Source organism: Prionailurus viverrinus, chromosome D4, assembly GCF_022837055.1.
Source record: "Prionailurus viverrinus isolate Anna chromosome D4, UM_Priviv_1.0, whole genome shotgun sequence".
NCBI lineage: Eukaryota > Metazoa > Chordata > Mammalia > Carnivora > Felidae > Prionailurus > Prionailurus viverrinus.
Window position 1 is genome coordinate 37,818,940 of NC_062573.1, and position 13,910 is coordinate 37,832,849.

The 13,910-nt window shown below is 37.5% G+C and overlaps 1 protein-coding gene across 2 annotated transcripts in view; it reads left to right on the plus strand.

Moving 5' to 3' along the window:
* Positions 1–1,505: 1,505 nt before the first annotated feature.
* The window catches only part of CAAP1 (caspase activity and apoptosis inhibitor 1), a 52,605-nt gene continuing 40,200 nt past the window's right edge, over positions 1,506–13,910 (plus strand). The window contains exons 1-4 of one of the 2 annotated variants that reach the window (XM_047829669.1): positions 1,506–1,992; positions 7,480–7,680; positions 8,649–8,733; positions 9,788–9,863. In XM_047829669.1, the coding sequence (XP_047685625.1) occupies positions 1,687–1,992; positions 7,480–7,680; positions 8,649–8,733; positions 9,788–9,863 (668 nt within the window). In that variant the 5' untranslated portion in view covers positions 1,506–1,686. Of the gene's footprint in view, positions 1,993–2,030; positions 2,080–7,479; positions 7,681–8,648; positions 8,734–9,787; positions 9,864–13,910 lie in introns of those variants that run through there. The other variant, XM_047829670.1, reaches the window with a different exon arrangement.

Sequence of the window (13,910 nt, forward strand, 5' to 3'; positions counted from 1 at the left end):
CAATGGTAGTCAACACTGTAAATCAAAAGATATATATGTTTACTGTAGCATTATTTACAATAGCCAAGATATGGAAGCAACCCAAGTGTCAACTGAAAGATGAATGGGTAAGTGTATATACACACACATACACACATAGTGGAATATTATTCAGCCATAAGAAGGAGATCTTGCCATATGCAACAAGATGGATGGATCTAGAGGGTATAATGCTAAGTAAAATAAGGCATCAGAGAAAGACAAATACCCTATGATTTCACTCATATGTGGAATTTAAGAAAAAATGAGCAAAGAAAAAAGAGAGTCAAACAATCCCCCCTCCAAAAAAAAAAAAAAAAACAAAAACAAAAAACAAACAACCAAAAAACCCAGACTCTTAGATACAGAGAACAAACTGGTGGTTGTCAGAGGGGAGGTAGGTGGGGGTGCAGTTGAAATAAATAAAGGAAATTGAGAGAACATTTATTTTTTTAACAGAATCTCTTTAATGTTTATTTATTCTGAGACACAGAGCAAGATGGAGCATGAGCAGGGGAGGGGCAGAGAGAGAAGAAACAAGAGAATCCCCAGCAGGCTCCATGCTGTCAGCTCAGAGCCCACACAGGGTTCAATCTCATGAACTGTGAGACCATGACCTCCGTGGAAATCAAGGGTGGATGCTTAGCCGACTCAGCCATTCAGGCGCCCCGAGAGTACACTTACCTTAATTAGCATTGGGAAATGTATAGAATTGTTGAATCATTGTATTATACCCCTGAAACTAATATAACACTGTATGTCAATTATACTTGAATTAAAATAAAATAAAAAATGCAAGTTAATCTCTATTATATATTAGATTTAGGTTTCAGTGTATGGGTGACATTTTAAGTTGGATTAATCTTCAAAATAATCTATTAGGACAAGAAAAATAAGGTGCTGATCAATTGTTTTGGCGGGACAAAATACGATAGGGAAAATCGTGTAAATTTTTTCCTTAAGCTGTTCAGAGCCGCATTATTGTAAAACGTAACAGACTGTCAACAACCTAAACACCAGCACTTGAATATTAGGTAAATTGAGAAAGAATACGGCGAAGTACTAGCCCCAAATAGTTTTAGAAGTGAAAAGGAAACATGCCTAACAATTACTGTTAATGGGGCAAAACAAGGAGGCACAAGACCCTAGGTACAATTCCCTAAAATACACTTCAAAAAAAGATTCCCCGCTGATGATAATAATGATGATGAGATTTTCCCTAAGTTCTCTATTCTTCTAACGTTTTAGTGTCATAAATAAAAATTGGAAGACAAATGAAAAACGAGAACAAAAACTACACCTTTACCTTACTGTGTATTTGTATACGACAACATTTGAAAGACGGTCTCAATAAGGCAAAGAGCTCTTGTAAAGCTCCACGTTCCGTCCTTTGCAGAGGCAAGGAAACCCGAACGTGACCCGACAACCTGCGAGTCCTTCAACAAACTCAAGCCAACCTTCACGGCTCGCCCTGGAAGCTCGGTGGGTCCCGGCACGCCTTCCAGAAACGCCTCCCGGCCTCTGCGACGAGGCCGGAAGTGACGCACAAGCTGCGACGCCCGCGCTGGCAGTCCGCTGCCGCCGCCGCCGCCGCCGCAGCCGCCGGAGCGCGCTTTAGGTAGCTTCAGAGACGGCGGGCTTTCCCTGGATGGTTGCAGCAGGAGGATCATGACGGGGAAGAAGTCTTCCCGGGAGAAGCGGCGTAAACGAAGTGGTCAGGAGGCGGCCGCGTCGCTCGTGGCACCGGACCTGGTGCCCGCCCTCGCCAGTAGCGGCAGTGGAAGCACCAGCGGCTGCGGGAGTACCAGCGGCTGCGGGAGCGTCACCTGCTGTGGGAACACCAGCTTCAGTGGAAGTGTCACCGGCGGTGGGAGCGGCGGCAGCTGCTGGGGCGGGAGCAGCGTGGAGCGCAGCGAGCGCCGGAAGCGGCGGAGCACTGACTCATCTTCTAGCGTCTCGGGGTCCCTGCAGCAGGTGCGTGCGCGTCCTTCTCGCTGCTGTCTGAGCGGCTGCATTCTCCCAGGAAGGCGGACGGAAGGCTGGATGTGACGGCGGATGGAGGTCTGGTTGTAGCTCAGTTAGCGCTGCGACCGCGAGCTTCCACCCGGTCTTGAGGTTCATTTTCCTAAGTACCGGTGAACCTCATACTCCCAAGTCTTTAAACTTAAAGTTTCTGATTTGCCGATTGTCTAGCTCTTTGCGTTTGGCCCCTTCCACTCCTGTGGCAATCTGTCTGAAAAGTATGGGTCGAGGGCTAGCCTTCAATGCCCATGAGAGTCACGCTTTACTTCTCTCTTCATCTTCACCTTTTAATAGATAATGATTAACTTCACAATATAGGATGAGAAAATTGAGGCTCGAAGAGGTTTATGAACTTTACCCACAGTCATAGTTTATTAATAACACTTAAATTTGAATACAAAATCTGATTATAAAAGCCATGTTCTTTATACGTTAGCTATCTATCAAGATACCGCCGTTTAAAAAAAATTGCTCAGGGACGCCTGGGTAGCTCAGTCGGTTAAGCGTCTGACTTCAGCTCAGGTCACGATCTCGCCGTTTGTGAGTTCCAGCCCCACATCGGGCTCTGTGCTGACAGCTCAGAGGCTGGAGCCTGCTTTGGATTGTGTCTCCCTCTCTCTCTGCCCCTCCCCCACTTGTGCTCTGTCTCTCTCTCTCAAAAATAAATTTAAAAAAATGGTTATAAGACAAAAGCCTGAATACCTAAACTTCATACAACACAGAAATCAAGAAGTCAAATTGCTGGGTCAGATTTTATGCATTTAAAAAGATTTGGTAGAGGGGCGCCTGGTTGGCTCAGTCATTAAACCTTGGACTCTTGATTTCCTTTCAGGTCATGATCTGTTTGTGGGTTCCAACCCTGTGTTGGGGTCTGCACTTACAGCCTGGAACCTGCTGGGGACTCTCTCTGTCCCTACCCCACCCACTGGCTTTCTGTCTCAAAATAAATAAACTTAAAAACAAAAACAATAAAAAGTTTTGGCAGGTACCACTAAATGCTTTACAAAAAAGGCTTTACTGATTTATAGTCTATTACAAAAGAGTACCCATTTCTGCAAATATTCATTATATCCATTTTTGAAAAATTTGTCAGCTTAATGGGTGAAATTGATGTTTCATGTTTTATATACTCTTGATTAATAGTGAGATTGAACATATTAATATTTTATTTACCATTGGATTCCTTATTATGTAAATTGCATATACATATCCTTGGGCCATTTTTCTTTTTGGTTATTTTCAGCTTTTTTTTTTTTTTAATTCATTTTTGAGAGAGATCGCAGTGGGTAGGCAGAAAGAGGGAGACACAGAGTTTGAAGTAGGCTCCAGGCTCTGAGCCATGGGCACAGAACCCCCCACGGGGCTAGAACCCATTAAGTGTGAGATCATGACCTGAGCTGAAGTGGGCCCCTCAACCGACTCAGCCACCCAGGTGTCCCAGTTATTTTCAGCTCTTTACTGATAAGTTCTGAATCTTTCTACATAAACTCTTGGTTCTAATCTTCTGTGTAAAGTATACTGCAAAAGTTACTACAACTTTGTCTATGGTGTAACTGAAGTTTTTTATTTCTTTGTGGTCAAGGCTAATACTTTCCTTTGCCTTCTGAATTTGTGTGTTTAGGAAGATCTTTCCAGGGGCGCTTGAGTGGCTCAGTCAGTTAAATATCCTTCTGACTTTGGCTCAGGTCCTGAGCTCATGGTTTCTGAGTTTGAGCCCCGTGTTGGGCTCTCTTGCTGTCAGCACAGAACTCGCTTCAGAGCCACTGTCCACCCCCCCCCCCCACCCTTTCTCTCTGTCCTTCCCCCACTTGCACTCTTTCTCTCTTTCTCTCAAAAATACATAAACATTAAAAAAAAGAGGAAGATCTTTCCATATTCCCTTCCCAACCTGTCCTAAAACTATTCTTTATTTTAATATTTTTAAACATTACATCCTTATTTATTTTTTAAGTTTATTGTTTTGAGAGAGAGCGTGGAAGGAGCAGAGAGACGGAGAGAGAGGGAATCCCAAGCAGACTTTGCATCGTCAGCGTAGAGCCTGATGCAGGGCTGGAACCCGTGAACTGTGAGATCATGACCTGAGCCTGAGTCAGACACTTAATCAAATGAACCACTAGGTGCCCCTAAACATTACATCTTTTAATTGGGAGTTGTGGAAACACAGAAACCCATTTATTTTTATGCATTTTCTCGTATTTAGCCACATTATTATTAGTTTCAAATGACTTAGAAAAATTTGTGTTAACAGGGAGTTTTGTCTATTCTTTTTCAGCACTAATATATCTTGTTTTTTGTACTTTTTCATTATCTAAGACTTTTAGTGTAGTGTTTAGCAGAAGCAATGACAGTAGGCATTTTTTTTCCCATTTGTTTTTTTTAGTGGGAACATTTCTTTTTTTCTGGAACATTTCTAATGTTCACCCATAAGTATATTTGCCAAAGGTTGTGAAAGATACTTATCATCAAGTTAAGGAGATTTTCTCCAATTCCTAGTTCACTGAAGGTTGGTAAAGTGTTATTAGATGCTTTTATGGCATTCTGTTTAGATAATCACATAGCTTTCCTCCTTTAATCTGAAAATGTAATTTTTGGTAAGTTGGTAAATTAATTCACGTTAAACTGTCTTGTAGTCTTGGAATAGATCCTATTTGGCTTGGTTATTGTACTCAGCTGGAATTTGATATTCTTTCTTTTGTGTTTTATGTTTCTAAGTTAAGTCAGCCTATGGTTTTATTTGTGTAGATATCCTGTCTGGTTTGGGTATCAAGATTTTACTAGCCTCATGGATTGATTTGGGAAGCTTGCATTTTGGGGATGTGTTCCAGAATAGTTTCTCTGTCTCTCTCTCTCTCTCTCTTTCTCTCTCTCTCTCCCTTTTCTTCCTTCCTTCCTTCCTTCCTTCCTTCCTTCCTTCCTTTCTTTCTTTCTCTCTTTCTGTTTATTTATTTTTGAGAGAGGGAGAGAGCGCAAGCCAGGAATGGACAGAGAGAGGGTGGGGATACAAGATACAAAGTAGGCTCCGCACTAATAGCACTGAGTCTGATGTGGGGCTCAATCTCACGAACTGTGAGATTATGACCTGAGCTGCAGTTAGATGCTCAACCGACTAAGCCACCCAGGTGCCCCAGTTTATATCTTTTTCTTGAAGATGTATCAGAACTGGACTATTGGACCCTACAGCTGTGTGGGTCTGGTGAGTGTTTTAGGGGCAGGTTTTATTTATTTATTTGTTTTTACTTTTTTTTCCCCTCCAATTATTTGATAGTTATAGATCTATTCAGTTTTTCCACACCTTGTAGATTTAATTTTGGATATCATCATTCTTATCTTAATTGTTTCCATATCTTTTATACTCTTTATCATGATGAGAGGCCAATAAGCTACATATTGTAAACATTCGCATGCAGAACTAAACCCTAGTTTTAATTTATGAAGGAAAAAAGAGTTCAGTGTATATTAGGCATGTAGAGAAGACCTCAGAATTCTGAATGCCATTATATCTGTTGTACATTGCATTCCCTATTATTATTGTTGGTAACAGCTTTATAGAGATATAATTCATATACCATATAATTCACCTCTTTCAAGTATACAGTTCACTGGTTTTGAGCGTATTCATGGAGTTGTACAACCATCACTGTGGTCAGTTTTAAAATACTTTCATCACCCCCAAAAGAAACCCAATGTGAACCTTTCAGCTCTCATCCCTAATACTCACCGCTACCACATTCCATCCCTGGGCAGTCATTATTTCCTATCTCTATAGATCTATAGATGTTCCTGTTTTGGACATTTTATGTGAATGGAATGATATTCAGTGAATGGCTGTTCCACAATTCGTTTTTCCATTTTTCACTTGATGGACATTTGGATTGTTTCCACCTTTTGGCTATTACGAATAAAGCTGCTATGAACATTTGTGTACCAGTTTTTGTGCAGGCATGTGGTTACATTTCTCTTGGATGTATATCTAGGAATGGAATTGCTGGGTCATAAGGTAACTTTTTGAGGAGCTGCCAGACTGTTTTTCCAAGCAGCTGTACCACTTTCTATTCCTACTAGCAGTGTGTGAGAGCTCCAGTTTCTCTACATCCTCACTAACACTTGAATTATTTTGTGAGCCATTAAAACAAGCTAACGTTCTTTACTTTTTCAGTCTAATTATCATAATAGTCTTTAAAATTGGCATGTTTTTAAACGACTTTTAAAACAATTCTATTAGAAAATATAATAAACAGGGGCGCCTGGGTGGCACACAAAGGTGACCAAGCGTCCAACTTCGGCCCAGGTCATGATCTCACAGTTTGTGGGTTCGAGCCCCTCATCGGTCTCTGTGCTGACATCTCAGAGCCTGAAGCCTGCTTCGGATTCTTTGTCTCCCTTTCTCTCTGCCCCTCCCCCCAACTTGTGCTCTGTCTCCCTCTGTCTCAAAAATAAACATTAAAAAAAATTAAAAAAAAAAGAAAATAATGATAAACATACCTGAACTATATAGTCAGGGAGAATTTTCTTGAAGAAATGCCTTTTGAATTGATATCTGAATTTGTTACTTTTAAGAGTATAGGAGGGGGGAGGGGGGAGCGGGAGGAAAGACCGTTCAAAAGCCCTGCCTATGTGAGGTGAAGGGAGAACAGGTTTTATTTGAAGGCCCAGATAGGCTTTGTTATCCAAAGATCAGTGTGAATTCACTGGAAGGTTATAAATAAGGAGGATGAGTATATGTACATTTTATAGAATCTATTCTAGTAACAGTATACAAAACAGATTGGAGAGACAGATTAGATGTAAGGCACCCAGTTTAGTAGCTGCTAAGGTAATCTAGGCAAAAGATGATGGTACCTTGGACCAGGATTATGGCAGTAGATTTGGAGAAACTGATAGATTTGGGAGATAAGAGGTAAAATTGACAGAAATGTTTTAAATTACTTGGCTGCTTTGAATATGATTAAATTACATAACATTTTTAAAATGAGCATAGCTCCTGATAAGCAGTAATACTTTATAATATTTGTGATCTTTAACATTTTTGCTGCTGTGCCATTCTGTTTTATGAATTTAAGAATAACAATGCATACATAAAATTTTGAGTTGAGTGGCCTGCGAGAGTAATATCCTAATTCTTCAGAAGTCTAAAATTATAGGAGGTCACTCAATAGTGAGTATATTTTCTTTTTCTTTTTTTGATGTTGAGTATATTTCCTTTTATATGTCCTAAGGTGGTATTTCTTTGCTTAATATCACCTTATCAAGTTAAGTGTAGTTTGGAGAGTAATATCAAGGAATATTTAACAATTAAAAGTCCTTGTTAATGGCTTTAGGTAAATAATCTATGCAAGCAAAGAATTTGGAAATGTTTAATGAAGTAGTTATTAAATATAAATGTATGACATCATATACATTCTCCTTTATTTAATGGTTCATTGTCTCTTTTAATTTTAGGATACCAGATACCTTCTGCCAACTTTGGAAAAAGAATTATTCTTGGCAGAGCACAGTGACCTTGAAGAAGGTGGACTGGACCTGACTGTGTCACTAAAACCAGTTAGTTTCTACATATCAGACAAAAAAGAAATGCTTCAGCAGTGTTTCTGTATCATAGGCGAGAAGAAGTTACAGAAGATGCTTCCTGATGTGTTAAAGGTATTTCATTACATATATTATTGGATTATACCCAATATAGAAATATATACCTTTTTTGTAGCTGTCATTTTACTTAATGTAAATTATATAATTGGATGTTTTCAACTAAAACAGGCTACTTCAAAAAGATTTAAAAAAGGGATTTTGGAGAACTATAAATGGCTTTGTATATTGAAAAGTTTGCCAAGAGGGGCACCTGGGTGGCTCAGTCAGTGAGCATCCGACTTCGGTTCAGGTCATGATCTCCCAGTTCCTGAGAGGTTCCTGAGTTCAAGCCCCATATCAGGCTGCTGGCACAGAACAGTTTTTGAATCCTCTCCCACTCTTTCTGCCCTTACTCCGCGCACACGCCCTCTCTCTTTCTCTCTCACAAAAATGAAAAATAAATAAATAAAAATTTAGGTAAGGAATGTATTGACCTTTTGGAAATAATTCTATTAAATGAAGGCAATTTTAGTAACTAAATTAGACATATAATGATTCTTTCTGGTGCTTTAGGAAATAATAATTCTGCTATGTAACAGTGCACAATATTGGTTGGCAAAAGCTTATATTTCATTAAGTTCAGAAATATTTTCATATATTCATGATATTCTAATTTTACAGTTGTGGAAATAGGGCTTAGGATCAAAGATGTTTAGAACCAACATTTGAGTGTTTAAATCATTAGAGGAATTACCTAACAAATAGGCTGCTATTAAAAACATCTGGGTACCTGACTTACTCCTTAGTTTGTTCTTTCCTAACAAACTTGAGTTTATTTTCATCAAGTGTCTGTAAGTTGTAACGTTTACATATTAATTGGCCCGTTTTTCAGATTTCATCTCAATGAAAAGATTTATCTGGCTTTTAATTTGTTTTAATGTAAGATTTTGTTAACCAGACTTTTTTCTTTGTAATTGCTGTTTTCCAGTTTACATTGGTGCTATATTACATAAGTGTATTTCTTTTAATAACATTTTCTTTAGAACTGTTCAATAGAAGAAATTAAAAAGCTGTGCCAGGAACAGTTAGAGCTCCTATCTGAAAAAAGAATCTTGAAGATTCTTGAGGGTAAGAACATATTTCTACACTCTGGTAACTTATTAGTTAATATTATATTTAGCATAAATCCTAGGTTATTCTTTTTTTAACTTGGATATTACTTTAATTTCATTAAAGTAATGATAATCATTGGATAATCATTGAGTAATTTTACTTCTATTTGTACTTTGAAATATAGTTTACATATCAGAATAGCATTTCAAGAATAGACTTTTTGTTATCATTTTCTGAAATCAACTGTGTAGGTAAGAGCATAAGTTTGTACACAATAATAAAATGAAATGAAAGATTTTACCCAAAACACTGTAAAAAAATTATTAATTATTGAGATAGCATTTCTTGAAATAATTTTTTATTTTCTGCTTTATGTTCTTACGGCTTTTAATTGCCTGTTGTATACTGCTTTTGCTCTAATAAGACCTGGATGCAGAGTGGGAAGAATTTCTTGGAGATTACCTACATTTATCTGTCTGCCTGAAGTATGACTCTGTGACATTATTAGCTGTAGAATTTTAGATTTTCAAGCTTTTTTTTTTCTTTTGGAACTATACAAGGATTTTAGCATTAATATTACAAGAGAAGAAGCAGAAAAATGGAGACACTGGATTCCCAGAGATAACATCTTTTTTAAATGTGAAATGGTTTAATGGGGTGATGTGGCTGGCTCAGTTGGTAGAGCATATGACTCAGCGTTGTGAGCTTGAGCCCCACGTTGGGTATAGAAATTACTTGAAAATAAAACCTGAAAAAAAAAAATAAAAAATTTAAAATGGTTTAATGGAGTTTGTAACTTTGCTAATAGATGTATACATCTGGGTATAGTCTGTAAGTATACACACACACACACACACATATATCTATAAAATAGATAAAGGGAAGGCAATTAGAAATACCTAATAAAGCATCGAAAAAACTCATTTTAAATGTAAGCAATTAAAAACATCCTCTCATCAGTTACAAAGTTCTTTAATTTGCATCATTTTTCTGGATGACACTTTGTGTAATGATTAAATTGTTCTGACATTTTATAAGTATGCGTTCAACAGTTTATTTTATTTATAAGGTGACAATGGTATGGACTCTGATATGGAAGAGGAGGCAGATGATGGCCCTAAGATGGGATCTGATTTAGTCAGTCAGTAAGTTAAAAACTTTCATTTCCGTTTCAAAATTTCTTTGTTGTTCCTTCAGTGATTTCTTACCTCAAGAATGTGATTGTTTTTCTGTATTGTATTTATATAAAATGATTCAACAGTGTAGATTTGTTTACTTATAATAATTGATTTTGGTATATATGAACATACAGTTAATTGCTTTCAGGATTAAGATGATTTTCTTAAACTACTAGTCATAGATGTAAAACAGTGATGCCAGCCTGCAGCTGAATCACTTCTGTCATTTGGAATTTGAATTAACTACTAGTGATACCCACTATTTATTAAGTACTTTCTCTACCAGGTATTGTGTTAGTAGTTTAGAACACTTTAACTCACTGACTACTTCTAGTACCTGTTAATATCAGGTGATAATTGTCACATTTCACAGATGAGATAGTAAGGTGGTTCATTTTATATAGGTACATAAAATTTGACTATTGTGATGATAAAAAACACCCAGAGTTTTGGGGATGCTAATATAAGCCTTTTTATTTTGGAAAATTTCAAACTTACATAAAAGTTGAAAGAATCATATAGTGAAATCAGCAACATTAACATTTTGTTATTTTTGCTTTCTCTCTCTTTATCATGTTTTTTTTTTTTCTCTCAGAGCCATTGCATTAGTTTGTTAGGACTGCCATAGCAAAATATCATACACTGGTTGACTTAAAGAAAAGTTCATTTTCTTATAGTTCTGGAGGCGGGAAGTTCAAGATCAAGGTACTGGCAGGGTTGGTTTCCTCTGAGGCCTCTCTTCTTGGTTTGCAGATGGCCACTTTGTTGCTGCTTCTTGACTTGTTTGCACTTCTCTCTGTGTGTCCCCTGTGTCCTCCCGTGGACAGGTGTCTCTCCCCATGTCCTGATCTCTTCTTTATAAGGACACCAGTAAGATTGGATTAGGGTACACCGTAATGGCCTCATTTTAACTTAATTACCTCTTTATTTTTTTTTTTAATTTTTGATATTTATATTTGAGAGAGAAGAGAGGAAGAGAGAGAGCACGCTAATGGAGGGGCACAGAGAGAAGGAGGCACAGAATCTGAAGCAGCCTTTAGGCTCTGAGCTGTCAGCACAGAGCCGGATATGGGGCTCGAACTCATGCACTGCAAGATCATGACCTGAACCGAAGTTGGACACTTAACCAACTGAGCCACCCAGGTGTTCCACTTAATTACCTCTTTTAAGGTCCTATCTCCAAAATAGTCCTATTCTTTTTTTTTTTTTTTAATTTTTAAGTTTATTTATTTTTGAGAGAGAGACAACAGGTGGGGAGGGACAGAGAGAGGAAGAGAGAGAATCCCAAACAGCTTCTGCACTGTCAGCGCAAAGCCCAGAGTGGGACTTGAACTCACAAAATGAGATCATGGCCTGAGCCAAAACCAAAGCTAGATGCTTAACTGACTAAGCCCCCCAAGTGCCCCCAAAGTAGTCATATTCTGAGACACTGGGGTTGAGGCTTCAACCTATGAATTTTTTAGTAGAGGGAAACATAATTAAGCCCATAAATCTGTTTTTTTTAATTTAGTTAAATTTTATTTTATTAATTTTTTTTTATTATTATTTAAATCCAAGTTAGTTAACATATTGTGTAGTAATGATTTCAGGAGAATTTAGTGATTCATCACTTACATATAATACCCAGTGTTCATCCCAACAAGTGCCCTCCTTAATGCCCATCACCCATGTAGCCCATCCTCCTACCCATTAATTTTTATTTTAGAGAGAGAGTGAGAGAGCAAGCAGGGGAGAGGGGCAGAAAGAGAGAATCTTAAGCAGGCCCCATGCTTAGCATGGAGACTGGTGCAGGGCTGGATCCTACGACCTTGGGATTAGACCTGAGCCAAAATCAAGAGTCCTTTGCTCAACTGACTCAGCCACTCAGGGTCCCCACCCATAAATCATTTAAAAATAAATTGCAGATGTCATAGCATGTCATGCTTAATTCGGTATGCGTTTCCTAAAAATAAGGACAGTCTACTCCATAGCCACAATACAATATCACTTTAAAAAAAATAAGCAGTAATTCAAATAATGTCCTCTAATATATTGCCCACATAAAATTTGCCCTGTTACTAAAAAAATATTTTATAGTGTATTTATTTATTTTAATTAATGAACTGATTCTGATCCAGGATCCAGTTAGAATTCATGTGTTTCATTTGACTGTTAGCATAACAAAGCTGAGTTTAAAGGGAGGGTTTAGATGTGAGAAATAAAAGCTTAATGACTGGCCTGGGAACTTAGTGCCCATCTTAAAGGAATTTAAGAAATAACAAAGTAGGGGCACCTGGATGCCCCACTTGGTTGAGCCTCTGGCTCTTGATTTAGGCTCAGGTTGTGATCTCAAGTGTGGAGCCTGCTCAGGATTCTCTCCCTCCCTCTCTCCCTCCCCCTCCTGTACTCTTGTGCGTGAGTTTTCTCTCTCTCTCAAAATAAATAAACATAAAATAACTTTAAAAATAACAAGTTAAGCCAAAAGAAAGTTGGAAAAATGAAACAAACAAATGTAAACATTAAAACTAAAGAAATAGTAAGCAAACAAAAGGATGAGTAAGTTATAAACTTGGTCTTTGTAAAGACCAGAACATAGATTGACTCCTTGGAAGGACATCAGTGGAGAACAGTTATAATTGAGATTAGGAAGAAAGAAGGAGATAATATCATAATTATAGATAGGTGTGAATTCATATACAGCATTGTATAAACAAAGTTGAAACTAGCAAATGGATGATTTTCTATCAGAATACAAATAAACCAAGTAGACTTTCTGCAAAGTAGAAAATTTGGAGATTAACAAAGAAGAAATTAGAAAGTGAATAGGGATCTACTGTTGAAAAAACTCCAAGACAAGGTGAATTCACAGCTGAATTATTACTTAATAAGTCAAAACATGTAAAGTGTTTACAGCTAATAAAATATTCAATAATGCCTTCTGTTGTTATTTTCAAACACGTTACACCTGTGTTATTTAAATTATTTCAGGCCGTAGGAAAAGGTGTAAAGGTCTTCAATTTACTTTAGGATTTCTGCATAGCTTTAGTACCCCAAATCTCATAAGTAGTGACGAAAAAGTGTGTGGGGGATTATAAGCCTTCTCACTTGTGAATATAGATGTAAAGATTGTAACTACATATTAGCATATAGAATCCAGCATTGTGTCAAGTAAGTAGTTACACCACTGACCGTGTAGAATTTATTCCAGTAATAAATTTATAGGAAATTTAATTAGAAAGTCTATTAGCATAATGCATATCAGCAAATTAAAGAAGAAAAATTATATGGTCTGATAAGTAGATACTAAAAAGGCCTTTGATAATATTCAGCAGTCATTTCCAATGTAAGCTATAGGTAAAAAAGGTACCGTAGAAAACGATTCAGATATGATGAAGGCATTTGACCAAATTTAACTACCCACTTAGTGAATTAAAATGAGGAACTAGACAGGAAGCCTGTTAAGGCCATTAATTTTAAACATTTTCTAGCATTTCTAAACATTAAACATTTCTGGCAAATGCAGTTAGACCAAAAGAAAGATGGGTGGTGGAGAGTAATTAATTTTGATATGATAAACTTTGGAAGAAGAAATAACTGTATTTCTCTTTTCAGTTTATAAGATTATAAATCTAGAATAGCTGAGAGATTCTAGGTTCTTAAGACTAGAATTTGATAAGATGGACTATATATAAGCATAAGAAAATCAACAACTGTTCCCTCTTATAGCAGACGTATCTATAAAAAGAATGCATTAAGCTTTTCCAGACAGACAGATGTGTGTGTGTGTGCATGTGTGTGTGTGTATAGGGTATGTATAGTTATATAAAAGAGATTTATGATAGGAATTGGTTCATGTGCTTATGGATGCCAAGAAGTCCCATGATCGGCTGATCTGCTCTCTGTAAGATGGAGAACAAGAAAAACTGGTGGCAAAATACAGTCTTAGTCCAAAGGACTCCAGAAGCCCAGAAACCAGTAGTGCCCATGTTCCAGGGCAGATGAATGTCTGAACTCCAGCAGACGGAGCTAATTTGC